The following is a 16,497-nucleotide window of genomic DNA, read 5'->3' as shown; positions in this document are numbered from 1 at the left end:
TGTTCAGGGGAGGGCACTGAGGCACAGGCCTGAGCCTCGGGAAGGGGCGAAGTGGGTCTGTGAGCAGTAGAAAAGCCCTGCCCCTTCCCAGCAATCAAGAAAGTCTTCCTGGAGGAGGGGACATGGCAGACAGATTTGTTTATGTAAAGGAAGGGAGGCGGTTTGGGAAAAGGAACCTCCGAGCAGGAGGAGGGATGAGATGGGGTGGGCTTCCAGCCACGGCTGGGGTGGGGAGGTTTTCTCGCTGCCCCTCACTCCACGGCTGGCTCAGACCCTCCGAGTGGGGCTGGTGGAGAGGGGATGGCGCATGGTCCTCCTGCCAGCCCTGAGCCCAGGACGTCCTGTGCCAGTCTGTACTTCTTCACCATCTGAATCTCTGCTTCAGCTCCCTGGCCCTGCCCGCCTCAGGGAGCACCCTGGCCAGGGTACAGAGGCTCTGCCCTCAGGGCGTCTCACTCCCAGACCAGTGTGGGTAGGAGTTGGGGCTGAAGGGGGAGCTTGAACCATGAGGCCTCTGAATGTGACTGTGGACACAGCCACGAACAGGACACAGGAGAGGACAGACAGCCTCGTGCCATGAGACCGTGGGAAGTCACTGCCCCAGCTAGAGGCTCTTTACTCATAAAGAGGTATGTACTTGCCTATGAAAGGCCCACCTGAGGGGTCACCGGGGCCTGAAGGGCGTCAGGGGGAGCACAGCACAGGCTCGTGTGGGTGCTGGGTTCTCGGCCTTCCTCGCTCCCTCCTTCCCAGGGTGACACAGCCTCCTTGTGATGAAAGGAACAGGCAGGACCCTGACGACTTTCCAGAAAAGGAAATGGAAAACCCTTAGACAAATAAAGTCAAGGTGTGTCTGCATTAGCAGAGAAGATGGAAAAAAAACGCTTGGCCTTTTTTCTGATTGCCAAAGCCATCAGGGGCCGGGGGACGATAGGAAGTGGGTGTGCAGAAGCCGCTGGGGTTGGATGGCTGCTCCCGCCTTGGCTGACCAGGCTTCCTTCTGGGAAGGGCCAGACAGGGGCTCTGACCCATCCTTCTCTCTGGGCTGCTCGCGGGAGAGCTCTGAATTGAAGGAAAGGCTGGGCTCCCACACAATGGCTCGCTGGTGTAGAAACCAGGACACTCACAGATATTTCCAGAGCCCCGAAGTCTCAGGCCTGCCTGGCAACTCGGGAGGAAGCAAGGGGAGAGAGGAGAGGGGGGTTCCAGGAAGCCCCACCCTCTCCTCCACCTCGCTTGGGGGTTTCCAGGGGGCAGGGGAACAAGTAGGAAGCACTTGGCATCTGCTGTCTGTAAGCCTAAGCCTGCAGGCTCTGGGCCAGTGCCTTGGCCATCTGAGACTCAGTTTCCTCATCTGGTAATAAGAGCTTTGAGCGATGGGCCTGTCGGGTGCTACGCACAGTGCCAGTTACTGTGTCCCTGGCCTCTGTCTCAGGGGTGATCACTGATAAGAACGTGGGTCCAGCCGCTGAGGGCCACCTCATTCAATCACCTCGTTTTACAGAACGAGGACCAATGCCTGAGCGCAAGGGGAGGGTCTGACGGGGGCAAGCAGAGAGGAAGGCAAGCTCCTGCAAGGTCAGAAGCAGCTCCGTGGTCCAGCAAGAGCTGAGGAGAGGAGAGGGGGGCTGCCATTGAGGGCGGGTTTGGGACGGGAAGGCAAGCTCCTGCAAGGTCAGAAGCAGCTCCTTGGTCCAGCAAGAGCTGAGGAGAGGGGGGGGGGGCTGCCATTGAGGGCGGGTTTGGGACGTAGTGGGGCGAGTTGTTGGCATCACTGTGTCACAGCATTGCAGGTGGGCCCACTTCCTGCGTCTCAGTGAGTCAGGCCCAGCCCAGTGCCCGCACCCTCTCAGCCAGCTCCCAGCACAAGAGCCGACAGCTCCTGGGCTCAGACTGGGCACCAGCCCGTTCCAAGCTCCCTTCTCACGCCAGCCCTAAGAGGACAGGATATGATTATTCCCATTTTACAGGCAGGGACAGTGACGCTCAGAGAGGTTTTTATTTTGTTTTATAACTTAACTCAGGTGACACAACTGAGAAGTTGGAGCAGAGACCTAAACCCAGATAGTCAAACTCCAGGTTTGGGATCACGACCACTCACTCCCCCAAGATATCCAGGCCCCTTTCTCACCATGCAGACCCCATGAGCATGGATCCCCTAAACCCAGAGAGGGAACAGCAAGCAGACAGACCTGGGCCTTCTACCCCAGCCCATGACAACGGCAGACATGGAAGAAGCATGGGCCGCAGACCAGGGCTGGAGGGCCTCTGTCTGCTTTCCTGCCCGAATGGTTCCTAGTCTTCAGGAGATGAGCAGATTCCATATTGACACTGACACTCCAAACGTCCCTAGCCGGGGGCTCCAGACTCTGAGAACACAGGTCCTCCCCGAGGCCAGCGAGGGACTGAGACCCGTCCTGCCAGCCTGGCTGTCTTCCATGTGCACACGGAGGTGGCCAGGCCCAAGGGAGCCAGACGGTCCCATCCAGTTGGCCCAAGGTCATCAACAGCTTGGAAAACAATGGGCAGTGGGTCCAGCTGTGGCCAGAGCCAGAACAAAGGCCTGGGCACTTCCTCGCATTGAGGCCCCCTCCTTCATGGCTTGCCAAGGCAGGGGCCAAGGAGGCCTACATCGGGAGGTAAGGATGTTTTGTAAAGACTCTTCCGGGAGAGCCGTAGCCACCAATGCCAGGAGGGGAGCAGACAGAGGGGATGGCTGCTCAAGGATGAGATCGGCCCGTCAGGAAGCCGGGGAGAGAGGAGCCCTGACCCCAGGCCGGTGGGCCCCCCACCTCGCCCCCCAGGCTGAATCGCTACAGAGCGAGGTATCTCCCACGTGCTCCTGCTCTCCGTGAGCCTAGCCCAGAAGTCGGCATCTTCCAGCAGGTCCGCCCGCCACGCTGTTGCAGGATTAGGCTCCCTAAACAGCGGGCTCTACCACTGCCCTGCCCTGAACACCTCCATGGCTCCCCAGTGTCACCGGAGGCAGCTCAGGCTCCTTTACCAGGCAATCAAAGCCCTTCAGGACCCAGAACTAGCATCCCCTGACCTTCCGACCACCCCAGAACCCCCGACCCCTTCCCCCTGGCAGCTTCGCCCTTGGTGCTTCTGTCCCTCCTCCCCCCCAATCCTCCTTAAGGGTCCAGCTTCCATCCTCCCCCTCCAAGAAGGCTTCCTGCTCCAGCCCACACAGGTTCCCCTCCTCTGAGCCCTATGCCCCCAATAAAATCCAAGAAGTAGCTGAGCCCAGGAGTTTGGAGAATGGTATCAGGACATCAACCAATAATAGAACGATCCTTCCTTAGACTACAGTTCCCATACACAGCACCGTCCGATTACACAGCGAACCCAAAGTAATTGTGATAGTACCCTCCCACCCCCCCACCCCCACCCAGTTCAGTCCCTGTGCTGGGACAGGGGAGGAGTGAGACAAAGGGCCCAGAGATGTGCAACGAGAGTGCCTACACTGGGCGCCCAGCAAGGCACAGGGAGGTGGGTGCTTATCATGCAGGGCTCCACTCCCCAGGGAGGTGGGACTTCGCCCAACCTCCAAGATGTCAACAAGAAAAACAGAAAATGCCAGATAAGAACCTAGGATTGCCCTTATCAAGGGCCGCAGGAAAGGCGCCAGGGTTAATCTCAAAACCACACCCAGAATCAACGGTTTAGAGACCTGGGGCAGCTGCAGCCTTCCCGGCCAGGCGCTGGGTGACTGGGGTTTCCTGCCAGGAGGAGGGTAGGGAGGGAAGGTGCAGGTGCGGGCTGGGGAGGGGCTTCTTCAAAGAGGGGAGTGAACCTTGGGCTTCATCCCTCCAGATGCGACAGGCACATGGAGAGAGGAAGAAAAGAGAAGCCCCAGGCCCAGGATAAGGAAACGCAGCATGACGTAGAGGGGTGTGTGTGTGTGTGTGTGTGTGTGTGTGTGTGTGTGTGTGTGTGTGTGTGTGTATCTGGGCTTGTGAGAGAGAAGCCGACTGAAAACACTCAGGGATGGGGCGTCGGCCGCCAGAGGGGTGATGCAGCAGGGCTGCCTAAAGGAGGGGTTTGGAGACAAGTCTTCAAGGATGGACAGAGTTTGGCAGATGGACAGCAGAGAGGCAAAGAACCAGGTGTGACAAAGCACTAGCAGAGGTTTCAGGCAGCAAGGGGCTCTTTGGGGGAGCAGCTGCTATGGTCTGGGGTGAACGGAGTTGGAGGACGAATTGGAGGAACACATTAGAAGTCGGGTGTATTCCCTCACTCCAAGACCATCTGGTGGTCTGGACTCCAAGAGACCCCCCTAAAGGAGACATGTCCTAGGAGGGCTCTTCACCAAGGATTGCTACCTGGGCCTCAGTTTCCCCGCCCGTACAAGAGGCCTTCCGTGTCTTCCTGAGGACATAGGATGGGAATGTGGGCAGGATGGTGGATGAAGCGCTGACTGAAGACAGCATGAAAGGAGCGGCGGGAAGGCTGACCCCAGGCGTCCGTCACCCCCGGGCCCCCGGCGGTGGGACTCTGATCCCTTTCGGGTCTGCTGGAGCCACGCGCAGGCTCTGGCAGCGTGACCCCGGCCCCTGGGCAGCCGGCCTGCCACTCGCCTGCCCACCTGCCCGCCCACCCCTCGTCCTGCATTAAGCAATCTCCATATCGCAAATGCCTGGCATTTTTGCCTGGTAATTACAGCTCCCACAGCCCCGTGAGGATTAGAGCATGCTTAGGGAGTAGGGAGGACTCTGGTGGGTGGAGAGAAATACCTGCAAATAGTCTTGGCAGCCTGATGGCCTCCTGCAAGTTTCAGGGTCCTGTGAGGTCTTGGTGGCCAGTGAGGACTGTCCGCAGGGCCTCTGGGAGCGAAGGCCATCAGCATCTGTCACCTCCATCCTCTCCTCGCCTCTCACTCAAATGTCTTCCATGGAGCACAGCGTGAGCCCCTCAACGTGCCCCCCACCTCTGCCCCACGCCCACACACCCCCACCCTGCCAAGGAGAAAGGTCTGAAGCAGAGCACTGAGCGGTCCTTGTCTCTGGGGAAAACACCCAGCCCTGGGCTCACTGTCTAAGGCCTTTACCTCCTGTCGGCTTCCTCTCCTAACCTCCGGGGACCCCCCACTCTGGGGTGCCCCCAAATGAGACATGCGGACATGGACTTTCACAATCTTTTGGCTCTCCTGTTCGTTCACCTGGAAAGATCTTCCGTCCAGTTCTCCACTTGTCAAAAGCCTGCCCGTCCATCCAGGCCCAGGCGAGATGCTACCACCTCTGAGCAGCCTCCCTGAGCCCCACATCAAGGGCAAAACAAACCCTTATCGGGTTGGTGGGCCAGGCTCTGCTTTGCACGCTACAACATGTGGACTCGCTGGATCCTCGTTCCAGCCTTGCAAGGTGGTGACTTCACAGAGGAGGAAACTGAGGCCTGAGGAGCCTATGTCCAGTGCTCGGGCCAGGCAGGCAGGAAGCAGTGAGTCAGGACCAGCCGCAGGCCCTCCAGTCCAGCTGCAGCTTCTCCCTCCACGGGCCAGGGTGGTACCTCTGCTGCACATCCCTTCAGTACACTTCTTCCCGATAGGGACGGCTTCTGCGTTTCCATACTGCCACCCCACAGAGCCACGAGCCCTAGAGCAGAGCTTCTCAGACTTCAACCTGACTTCCCCAAGGGTTTTGTGCAAATGCATCTTCTTAGTCAGTAGGTCTGGGGCGGAGCCTGAGGTTCTGCATCTCTAAGCAGCTCCCAGGTGTCGTAGATGCTGCTGGTCTAAGGGCTACACTTTGAGTTGCGAGGCTGGGGTCTGAACGAGGGCAGGAAAATCCTCACGTTGCCGTCACTTGCTTAGCAGAGCCAGGGCCTGTGGGAGCCTAAGACCGGCCCTTCCCTGCCGCCCGCCCTCCCAGGAAGCTGGACGCGCTGCTGTCCCTCTTGTACGGCAGGGGGGCCCCAGCCACAGCCCCCGATTTCCCTTGAGTCTGGGACACAGAAACCGTGGGGGGCAGTCGGATGAAGTCTGGACACACCCCTGCCTTAGGCCATCTCCCAGAATCCCTCCAAGCCCTGGCCCAGCTCTGAACTCCTGGGAATTCTTGCAGTTCTTCTGGAAATTGCTTTTTACCTGGCTGCCACCAGGTAGGACTTGCAGAAAGAGTAGTGCAAATGGTCCTGCCAGCGTTAGTCCATCGCCTCCTCCAGCCACGGGACATGGTGAGGAAAGCCTTGGCTGGCAGAGGAAGAGGTCAGTAGCTCCTGAGGACTTGGAGAGAGGCCTCAGTATGCTGGGGATCCCTTCCCCCAGCCACGGTGTGAGGAGGGGTGCATCTCTTCTCCCAAAGCCAAGTGAGGGAGGCTTCGAGAAAACTGCTTGAAAGCTCATCCTGTGTGGCCCACAGTGTGGGACGGGCTGTGACTCCTGCCTGGGCATCGCTGCTCCTGGTAGGAGGCGGAGCAGACAGGCAGGCTGAGGTGGGAAAGGTCTGATCCCCCAGAATTGGGGAGGCAAAGATGTGTCGGTGCTTTTGCATGGCTCGAATGTGGATCTTGCAGAAGGCAGACTTGGGTCTTCTTGAAAGGAGGGAGGCGGACTCCCCCAGAAGCTACGGGAGGATGAACTGCCTGACTCTGGAGAGACCCCAGAGATGGGAGGTCCCCCTGAAGAGCTTTCTAGCCGCGAGAGTGTGGAGTTTGGCCATCGGACTGGTCTCCCTGCTCACACTGCCAGGACAGCAGTGGAATCGACCTGCTCTTTCATCCAGAGACCAGAATGAAACAGGAGAGAGAGGGAATCCAGGGGGAAGCAGTAAGAAAAGATAAAGCTGCTCCCTGCTCACACCCCAGCGAGGTCGGCTTGCTCAGTGGACCAGCCCCACGGAGGTGGAGTGCTGCGCCCAGGCTCAGCCCTGGGTTGCCACGAACCCATAGGACATGGCCACTCAACTCTAGGACATGGTTGTTTCTTAACCTTTTATGAAAAAGAAGGAGGCTCTTTCCAAGTTCAAGGCCATGAGGAAGGCTAAAGACCCTCTCCCCAGATAATTACACATATGTACATGTACACAAAAATGTTAATATAATTTCGAGGGGAGGCGGGCTATGGACCTCTGAAGTCTGCCCACAGACTCCCTAGAAAACTATGCACCCCAGACGGGGAACACCCACATGCAAGGACGCAGAGTCCTACGTGTCGTTCTTGCAGGCCTGGCCGCGGTACCCTGAGTTCATTCTACCTTCTGGGTCTGGGAGAGGCTGGTGCCGGGCTTTGCTCATCTTCCGTTCCAGAGAACCCCAGACAACAGACTTTGAATTGCACATGTGTACCTGTGTCTCGGCTTCCAGAAAAACGCTTTTATAATTTGTTTTATAATCAGTTGGAACTGATCTTCTCAAGCGACACTGGGAATATTTTGATTTCTCTAGCCCTCCCAATGAGACCCTGGGCAGGAGGTTAAGTGAGTTTCATTGAAAAGACCCAGGTTTTCCTTCCCGGGGCCGATAAACAAAGCTGCTGCAAGGAAACCACCTTCCTCTCAGCTGGAGCGGCCTGTCCCCGCCAAGGAAAACAAATGCATAAACATTTCAGGGACATATAGGAAGCAGTTCTGCCTGACGCCTGCTGTGAACGGCCACTGGAGTTTACACAGCAAACCCCGCTGGGGCCTCCGCACAGCACGGACAAAGCACTCCAGGCCCTCACTTCCCTCCGGCTCCTCCCTGCCTCTCCCCAAAGGCCGGCGTCGGCCACACGAGAGCACAGAGCAGGCTCTTTAGTCGTCACCAGCAAATGTCAGTGGATCGCCCTGCACGCCTGGCACTTGAAGGGATCTCCTCGTAGCCAGCACTGCAAAGGGAACAGAGCCCTCCCCGCGGCTGCTTTCGTTCTGAGCTCCGGGGCACGTGGAGGCTGGGGAGCCGCTGCCATCCGTGTCTACGGCCTCTGAGGCCTTTCTGTGGGCCAGGGAGGGCGGCGTGCCCTGGTCTCCATGTGTAAACACTCTGCTGGCTGCACTCAGGGTCCAGGCCCAAGTGCTTGCTGGGCGCAGCAGGGGCAGGCATGGGACATCTCCATGACAGGCTCCCGGAAGCTGGGGCTTTGCCTCTGGGAGCCCTGCCTCGGTCCCCGGTCTTTACACGAGCCTCCCGTTGCATTTCTACGCTTGCTCATTTTCCTTTTCCGAAATCGGTAGGATATAAACTAAGGGAATGAAGGAAGCTTCAGCTGTACAGTCTTTCCTTCATCAGTGATTATATTTTTTACATGCCACCTAGTCGCTCCTAGCTCTGGAATGCGAAGGTCCCCACAGCTTCCGGCCCCCCACTCTCGGCCAGCTCTCTCTGCACACGCCACGCTGCAGCCCCTCTCTGCTCACCCCGATTCACTGCCCTCTGCGGCCACGGGGCCCCTCCCTAGAAGGTTCTCCCCCCACATCCACTTGGCCAGGTCCAGCCTATCCTCCAGGTCTGCATGACTGTCCTCTTGGGGCCCCACAGGAACCTGGGTCTGCTCTGAGACTGGCTCCTGGGCCCCTGAGTTGCTCCTGGTCAGCACAGCTTATGCAGCCTGGTACCTTAGACCCAGGCTGATCAGGAGAAGTCAGGCTGGACCAGAAGTGCAGCCAGGACCACTAGTTAGGTGGCATCTTAGCCCACGGATCACCAGGGCTCTGGGGCCCATCAGCCCAACACTGTTCCCACCCCAGCCATGAACCTCCTAACAGAGGCAATGGAACAAATGAGTCTCAGCCCTCGGCATGGGTTTCACTCTTGCTTTATAGAAAGCCAGCTACCAGAATTAACGCGTGCCTAGGGGCTCCGGGCGGACCACGTCAGAGGCTTGGCAAGGGGATGGCCGAGCAGGGAGTAAGGGAGGGATACAGACAAAGGCAGCAGAGGCCCCAGCAGCTGGCACCCTTCCTGTCCGTGGTAGTCACAGCTCAGCTGGGAGGGAGCCACCCAGCAGCACCCTGGGCCCTCATCGCAGTCCTGGGTGGGCCCTTCATGGAAGGGACAGGGGGGTACTGACGCTTCGGCAGCAGTGCTGGTCCAGGTGGGCATGACACCCCTCTGAGACACTCGTCCCTGAGGCCTGGGGCTCAGCTGTCGCCCCTATGATGAGCACCGGAGCCACAGCGTTCACCCTCAGGAAGGCTCACAGGATGGGGTCCGAGCCGTTCCAGTTCACCGACGCCCCCTTCCACCTAAGAACAGAGGGACAGAGAGAGAGAGTCAGAGCTGCAGGCCCCCACACAGGAGCCACCACCTCGAGCCTCGCTCACCTGAACATCCCGTCCCCCGGGGCTTGGAGGTGTCAGGTTCTACCTTCTCGACCGCACCCCTCCACACTCACACACAAACCTACACGCCAGGCCCCTACAAAACACGAAAGCACCCAAGACCGCTGGAGGGGCCGGTCATTCATTCATTCATTCATTCATTCATTCATTCCTGCCACAAGTGTTTATGGAGAACCCCCTGTGCCTGGCACTGTGGGGCCCTCGCCGATGTGCGTGATGCACACACATCTGAATCCAGTCACTCTCCAGGGGTGCCTGATGGTGGCACTTGAAAGGCACACGTGGGAAGATCTTCGTATAAAAAAATCCCGGAGTCTTCGAAGTGCGGGAGAAGCACCGGCTGCCGGAGCCCAGACAGGCGGGGAGAAAGGTGCGGCAGACAGTGGGCAGCGGAGGGTGGCGCCGCACGGGACCCGGGGGGCCTCGTGGGATTCTGGCCTGTGCTCTGTGAGCCACGGGAAGCTAGTGGACGGCCGTGGGCAGCTCGGTAAAACACAGATTCGCATTTTTAAAAATCATGACACCTAAAGAAGCACTGAGTATATAATGAATCTGTAATTCAGGCTTGGGTTCGATTCCAAAATAATAGTTATCGTACACGAGACCGTGACATTTCCCAACATGTGATTGTAATTCGCGGGACTGGTTTTCTAAAACAACGCAGAGGAATCACACTTAGAGCAGATGGAATATTCCTGCAAAATCTGTCATTGGTTATATTATGCATGCACACATATCCTAAGGTCATAGGAACTGGGAAACAGATGTTGTGCACCTCCACAGCACTGGCGTTTGAGGCTGGGGTGCAGAAATGCTCCTCACTGCACAGGGTCTGGGGAGGGTGGGAGTAAACGTTTTCAGAACCTGAAGCTTTTCTTCAGGATGGAAGTCAAAATGGTCACTGCCACAAAGGCGGCAAAAAGAGAAGCTTCTCTCACTTTAATTGTGCACCTACACTACAAAGCTCAGCAGCCTTGAGACTGGGACTTGCGACAAGGACAGAAGGAACAGCCTCTCGCAAAATACGACGGTCGCATCGCCCCCCGCCCCCCAAATGCTTGGACGCACCGCGGAGTTTCGGTAGCGGTTCATCACAAACCCAGCCTTCTCCGTCTTCAGGAACAGCCTAGACTCCCACCAAACTTCCCCTTCCTTCTGAGGCTTCTGCTCCTTGTCGTTCTTCACGTCTGTGCCTGGCTTCCACTGCCCCATCAGTGTCCCCAACCTTCCGGGTGAGGGACAGCATTCCAAAGGCAGTGAGTGAGGTTCCTACACATTCCACTCTTACAGCTTCCCTTCCTCTGACTCCAGGCAACTTCTTGGTATCAGTAAAGACTGTCTGTTTCCCTACTGAATATTCTGCACACTTCGCACCAAATGAGCAAAAAGATTTCTTGTCATTTTGGGGGAAAAAACATGGTAATTCTGTGCTTCTTGCTCCCGTAGAAAGGTTTAGTGCAGGAGACATTTGCATGTAGCCCATTGTGAAATAATTAGTATTGCATTCTCCTCCCGGCTCCAGCCAGGGCTCTGTGACAGACGATCCATTACCACCGGAGAGGGTGACAAGGCGATGTCCAGCACAGTCCAGACACAAGGCACAGCACTGCCCCATGCCGTGCACGCCAACTGACATCCCAAGGAATTGCTATCTGATCCATATATGTACACAGAATTGCATATTCTTGCTAAAATAGTCCGCATAAAAGGCTGAGATGGGTAGATGATGGATAACCTGTTCAGCCATGAATATTATGCTCTTCTAGGGAACCGGTCCTTCCCAAACTAGCCCTGTGCTCTCTTCAGCGTCATTCGCTAATGCCCTGTGATACCGTGAAGTCACACCCAAAACGAGGTTGCGTGGCTTTTTGGCAACTGATCCTCTCCTTCCTGTACGAAAGGCTGAGTGGTACCATTTCACCACGTGAGCCATCCAGCCCCTGGGATCCTTCTGGTCACAAGTGCTCAGAAGCAGATCTGGATATGCAAAAACGTTTGCAGACATTTCTAGAAGAGGTCTTTTCTCAAGAGTAACTGCTAGAAGTACAGATGATTCCAAACCTAATCCGTGACGAGAGATGCACAACCCTCTGGTGCTCGTCCACAGGCCCTGCCTCCCCCTCATCATCAGTCATGTCGTGTGAGTCCAAATGGTCAGCATCGCCAGTCCCATTGGATGTAGGAAAAGGAAGTGATTCTGTGGTGTCTGGGTGCATTAGAGTCTCTCCTGAGCTGCTGCTTCGGCACTGAGGCAGATCCAGAGGAATCTATTAGGCATTTGGGGGTTGAGCCACTTTGATGAAATCCATCAGCACCATAGCATTCGTTACTGCTTCAAGAAGAGACACCGTGGCTGTATCTACAGACAACTTGACATGGCTGGGAGAGGTCAGAGTGCTGCTCGGTGGGTAGTGCCCACTGCCTGCACTATTTGCTGCTGGAACCTGATGATGTTCCCAGGTAGCTAATAGTGGTCCAGTCAGCAAGGAGGACAGACGTGGCTCTGGCTTGCACGGCTGAGCAGGTTCTGGAGGTAAGACGGGCTGGGAAGGCACCATGCCGCTCACGGGCTCCAAGGGACGAGGCTGAGCTATTGCATTTACTGGATTCACAGTGCTTTAGCCAAGCTGCAGAGCACAACGCACGGCTTAATTGATTCTACCGTGCGACTTGAGATTTTCAATTTTCTTTCTCTGCTCATCATCTTTGCAGTTTTGAAGCATGTCATTAAAAAGCTTTTATTGCTCTATTAAGATCTGTAGGTAAGCATCAGCCTCTGTAAGTTTCTTACCAAAGTTTTAGACCCTAGGGACACATCCTGAATCCAGACCCCCAGAGGGCAGCAGAAGGGAGCTGGGGAGGAGAGTGACATCAGCCCACAGCCTGACCCCATGCAGACCTCAGGGACCCAGATTTACAAAAGGGATGCTGCCCACACCGGGGTGGTTTCTCACCCTTAGTCATGGCGAGAATGACGGGAAGAGTCAGCAATGCACCAGACTTCCTGTATCCCTTTAAGACTCACCCTCTGCCTGGCCCCCGAGGCCCTTCCCCCATCCCTCTCCATCCCTCCCAGCCTTCACCCTCCCAGCTCTCAACAGGCAGATAGAAGTTCCTCCCCTGAGCTCCCCATTTACAAACATCTCAGACCCTAGCAAAATGGGGTCTGGCTTCAGTGCAGGGGGGCGAGCCATACTTGTCTGCCGCTTGATGTACATGTCACGCTAATAGTCACTGAGTCTTAAGGCCAGGCTCTGGGATTTATGCTTAGTTTTGAGGCTTTTCACAGAGGTAACTAACCCTCCCCATGCCAGCCAACGGGTACCAAAGCAGGGAGAGCATTAAAAGCACCAGAGAGAAGCAGTTCGCAACTAATGTAGAAAATCAAAGCAGAGACGTTTTAAAAATTGAAAGGGCTGAGACAAGAAACTCTTAGACCGTTCGGAACCATTCTCCGACAGGAATGGTTCGGAAAGTCCGTGAGTCAGTTACATGGACAGTACAAAGAGCTCTGCGCATGCAGGAAGGGACAGGCGGGAAACGGGGAGGGTGGCGTGGAAATGCTTTTGAGTGGCGCAGGAACAGAGCGCCTCGTCCAGCGTTAATTCAGGAGGAGGCCGAGAGTGAGTGCAGAGGTTCCTCAGCCTCAACGCCGCTGACATTCGCGGCTAGACAGTTCTGCTGTGGGAGCTGTCCTGTGCATTGCAGGATGTTTAGCACCCTCCCTTCCAGCTGCGACAACCAAAAGTGTCCCCAGACACTGCCAAATATTCCCTGGGGTGCAAAACCACCGCGGTCGAGGACCTCTGGCTTCGGGGTCGAGCGCAGTGAAGATGCCGTGGCCCCCGGAGCTCAGGTGGGCTCAGCATCACGGAGGCCCACCTCGCGGCCACAAATGAAGCCCTGTCCTCCGGGGCCATCGCCCCAACCAAACGGCACTTAATGCCTCAATCGATTCTCAACAGCGATGAAGCTGGTGTGTTTCAGGGGGAGAAAGACGAGTCTTGGTTCACTCCGCCCGCTCCCTTCGCTTCGTCCGGTCCCAGGCCGCCACGAAGCCCTGCCCACGGCCCACACCACTTTGTCCCTTCCCCTCTGCCTCCGCCAGATTCTCTCTCCTCCCCTCATGCGTGCGTGTGCCCCTGACGGTCTCCGAAGGAGAAGCTTCTGCCTCTCTTCTCTCAACCTCACAGCAGCTCCGGGAAGAACTCGCTACACGCAATCAACGAATGGGGAAACTTGGGTCTGGAGCAGAACCAAACCTTTTGGAGGTCATGCAACACGGCGGCGGCAGAGCCGGGACTCAGCCGAGGCCCCCGGACTCCTGTCCCGTGTTTTTCCCCTGGGCCGTGGCGCTCCGTGTTCTGTGAACCCGACCAGGCGCAAGGACTACCGGGGGCGGGCGTGTGTGCGGGCTGCAGGGTGCGGGATCAGGAGAGCGGCCGTGGGAGCACCCAGGGAACCTTCCTACAACGGGGCAGAGGCACGAGGGTGTCACCGAGCTGTGACGTCTCCTCAAGGGGTCAGGCAGACGGCTGAGGGAGCGGGACATGGCGCTCCAGCCCCTGGAAGGCACGGTTCCCGACTGAAATTACATTTTCAATTTCTGGTCTGAGCCTCCAAACAGAAACATCTGTGGCCCAGCCCCGGGCCCCGGTTATGAGTCCCTTCCTCTTCTCTCTGGACTGTTGACAACTCTTTCATTTTCTCCCCTTCTAGCTTAGGCTGGAAGGTCGAGAGCGGTCACTGTGTGTGTCATGTTGGGAAATGACCATAAATGAGCCTGTTTTCGCTGAGATGGTTGGAGAGCAGCGGGAGAAGGGGGGCGGGGGACAGACCCCACATTCCTGACACGAGCGAAGGTAACAGGAGACTCTCTGAGGCGGGCATGTGCGTCACACCAGACAGTAGAGATGGCACGGGACCCAGGGACTGTTTAACTTAGGGTGCTCTTCTCCAAAGTAAAAAACCCAAAGGCGGGTCTTGTGTGATATCGCCATAGCAACAAAGCCAGGTGGCGGGAAGTCGCACTGCCCGCTCAGTGACCTTCCACTGGGCTGGGACAGCCCGGGCCTAAGCTCCAAGCCCCGTGTTGCCTGTGACTCAAGGTATGGCCTGGAGCACAGACCTCCACCCTGCAGAGCCCCATCTGTTAAAGGAAAAACCATTCGGGGCGCTGACCAAGGGACTTTTTGTGAATCCAAAAACGTTGCCAGGTGGCTAGGTGTGTGGTGTGCCCTGTGCTGGGTCAGGGAGAGCAACAGAGGTCCTTATGGGTTGGGAGCTAGGTTTGAGGGTAGACGGTGCATCTCTCCCTGGATTCGGATGCAGTTGATGCTGAACTTGACTTCTATTCAACTGTGAACTCTCTGAGAGCAAGAACCGACACCTGTCCAGCTGCTTCTTTCATGGAGTCCAGCTCAGGTGTCCATGGGGTTGAAGTGATGGGAGGGGAACCCGCCTGCCCACAGGGTCAGTCCCTCCCACCGCGGGCGGTCAGCTGCACATCAGCCGGTGCTTGGGATCTGACTGGCATTAGAAACGACCTGAGCTTGGGCCATGGCACCACACATACCCACTTCCTGTCAAGGCAGGGACTTCCTACAGGAGCAGGCCTCATCTCTCAAAAGGCAGGGCCCATGCCCAGCGGGTGGGTCCTCACCGACCTTGAAGGCCACTTTCCCAAGTTTCTCCCTTTCAGCTGTTTGAGGATCTGGGATGAAAACAAAGTGCAAAGCCTTTGTAATCCAACTCCTCGGAACAAGATTCCGAGAGGCCGGGCCTGCTGTTTCCCATTACGGCGGGGTGTTATCTGATGCGGACCGAGGGGGAAAACCCAGCGCCCCGACTCATCGACCGCCCACTCCACTTTTCCGGGAATCACGCTGGGAGAGTCTCACCGTGTTCACTGTCCACATGGACCCACATGTCGGGGCAAGTGATGGGGGAAGTGGAGCAGGCAGGCAACTGGCTTTAGGAAAAGTCCTAGCAGAGGATGGGGCACTCGCACCTGGAGGGCCGGGGGCGGGGCCGGAAGACAGTGCCCCTGCGCTGTGTGTTCCGGTGGGCCTCAGGTGGGAAGGTCAGCACCTCACCAGACGTCTGATCTCACAGGGCATCCAGGGAGACGGGGGGCGGGGTGGGGGGCACTGCCTTCACCAGGCCCTGGGACAGAGGTTCTCAAAGCACCAGCAGCACCTGGAAACCCGTCAGGTATGCGAATTCTCAGGCCCCACCCCAGACTACTGAACCAGAACCCCTGGGGGTGGGACCCAGTGCTCCGGGCTTTACTGCTCCCCAGGGGATGCCCGCTGGAGCCAGAGGACCAGCTCTAGAGCAGATCTTCCCAACGGGTGGGCCGCAGCCGGATGCTAGTGTCCAGAACACTGAGCCCTCAGCCATCGGGCAGCCGGGTAGAGTCTGGGCCGACCAGAGTCCCCAGTCCAGCCGCCCCTAACCCTGTGCACTGCACAAATACGATGATTTTCTATCTGTGACAAGGACTGGGAGGCGCTGCTGGAGGAGATGTCGCCGTCCTCCTGTGACAGTGAACAGGGACGAGCGAGAGCGGGACAGACGCTCGGCCTGGGCTCCCTGCCCCGGCCGAGAGCCCACTCCCCGACGCACGCGGCGTCTGCGGCCCCCTCATCACTTCACAGGCCACCCTTTCGCTGCTTCGTTTCGGGGCGCATGGCCTCGGTCCTGGGAGAAGGGATGCAAGGGGAAGCTGACGGAAGAGGAGGAAGTGCTCCGGGCCCCGGCTCCCACTCAGAGGTCCCTGGACGGAGCTCCCCGGGGGAACGGAGCCCCGAGTCATTCTCAAGCTCTGGCCAATCGGGGCTGAGCTCGGGAGGTCCGATCCCCGGCCCATGGGAGGTGCTTGGTGAGTCTGTTTTGGGGAAAGGAGAGCTACTCCAGGTGGGGCGGCCGGACAGGTTCGGGGTGGTGGGCCGCCCCTGGGCAGGAGGCAGACGCAGATGCACCGTCAGTCAGGGGCCCTCGGGGTCTGGGGCCTGTGCTCAGGGTGCGGTCCAGAGCCCTGCTTGGCAGGCCCGCCTGCAGGAAGGATGGCCGGTGGCCTCCCGCCCTGTCCTGCAGAAAGTGCCGAGGCCGGTGTCACCTCCTCTCCCCGCGGCTGCCCATCTCTCATCGCTCTGATGAGTGGCTCTTTGTACATGAAAGCAAAGTGACCTGCATGTGCCTTTAATCCTCCCGACGAAAGAAATGCCGGCACATGACC

The 16,497-nt window shown here is 57.6% G+C and overlaps 1 protein-coding gene and 1 pseudogene across 3 annotated transcripts in view; both read right to left on the bottom strand.

The window, feature by feature from the left end:
- Positions 1–8,714: 8,714 nt before the first annotated feature.
- MINDY4 (MINDY lysine 48 deubiquitinase 4) overlaps positions 8,715–16,497 on the bottom strand; it is a 102,458-nt gene continuing 94,675 nt past the window's right edge. For all 3 annotated transcript variants that reach the window (XM_025046846.1, XM_015589499.2, XM_015589501.2), the window contains one exon: positions 8,715–9,161. In XM_025046846.1, the coding sequence (XP_024902614.1) occupies positions 9,113–9,161 (49 nt within the window). In that variant the 3' untranslated portion in view covers positions 8,715–9,112. The remainder of the gene's footprint in view (positions 9,162–16,497) is intronic.
- LOC107195700 lies at positions 9,174–12,286 on the bottom strand (annotated as a pseudogene).

This window comes from Pteropus alecto, unplaced genomic scaffold (genome assembly GCF_000325575.1).
Source record: "Pteropus alecto unplaced genomic scaffold, ASM32557v1 scaffold21, whole genome shotgun sequence".
NCBI lineage: Eukaryota > Metazoa > Chordata > Mammalia > Chiroptera > Pteropodidae > Pteropus > Pteropus alecto.
Note: the sequence above shows the minus strand (reverse complement) of the source record. Positions and strands in the feature narration are given on the sequence as shown.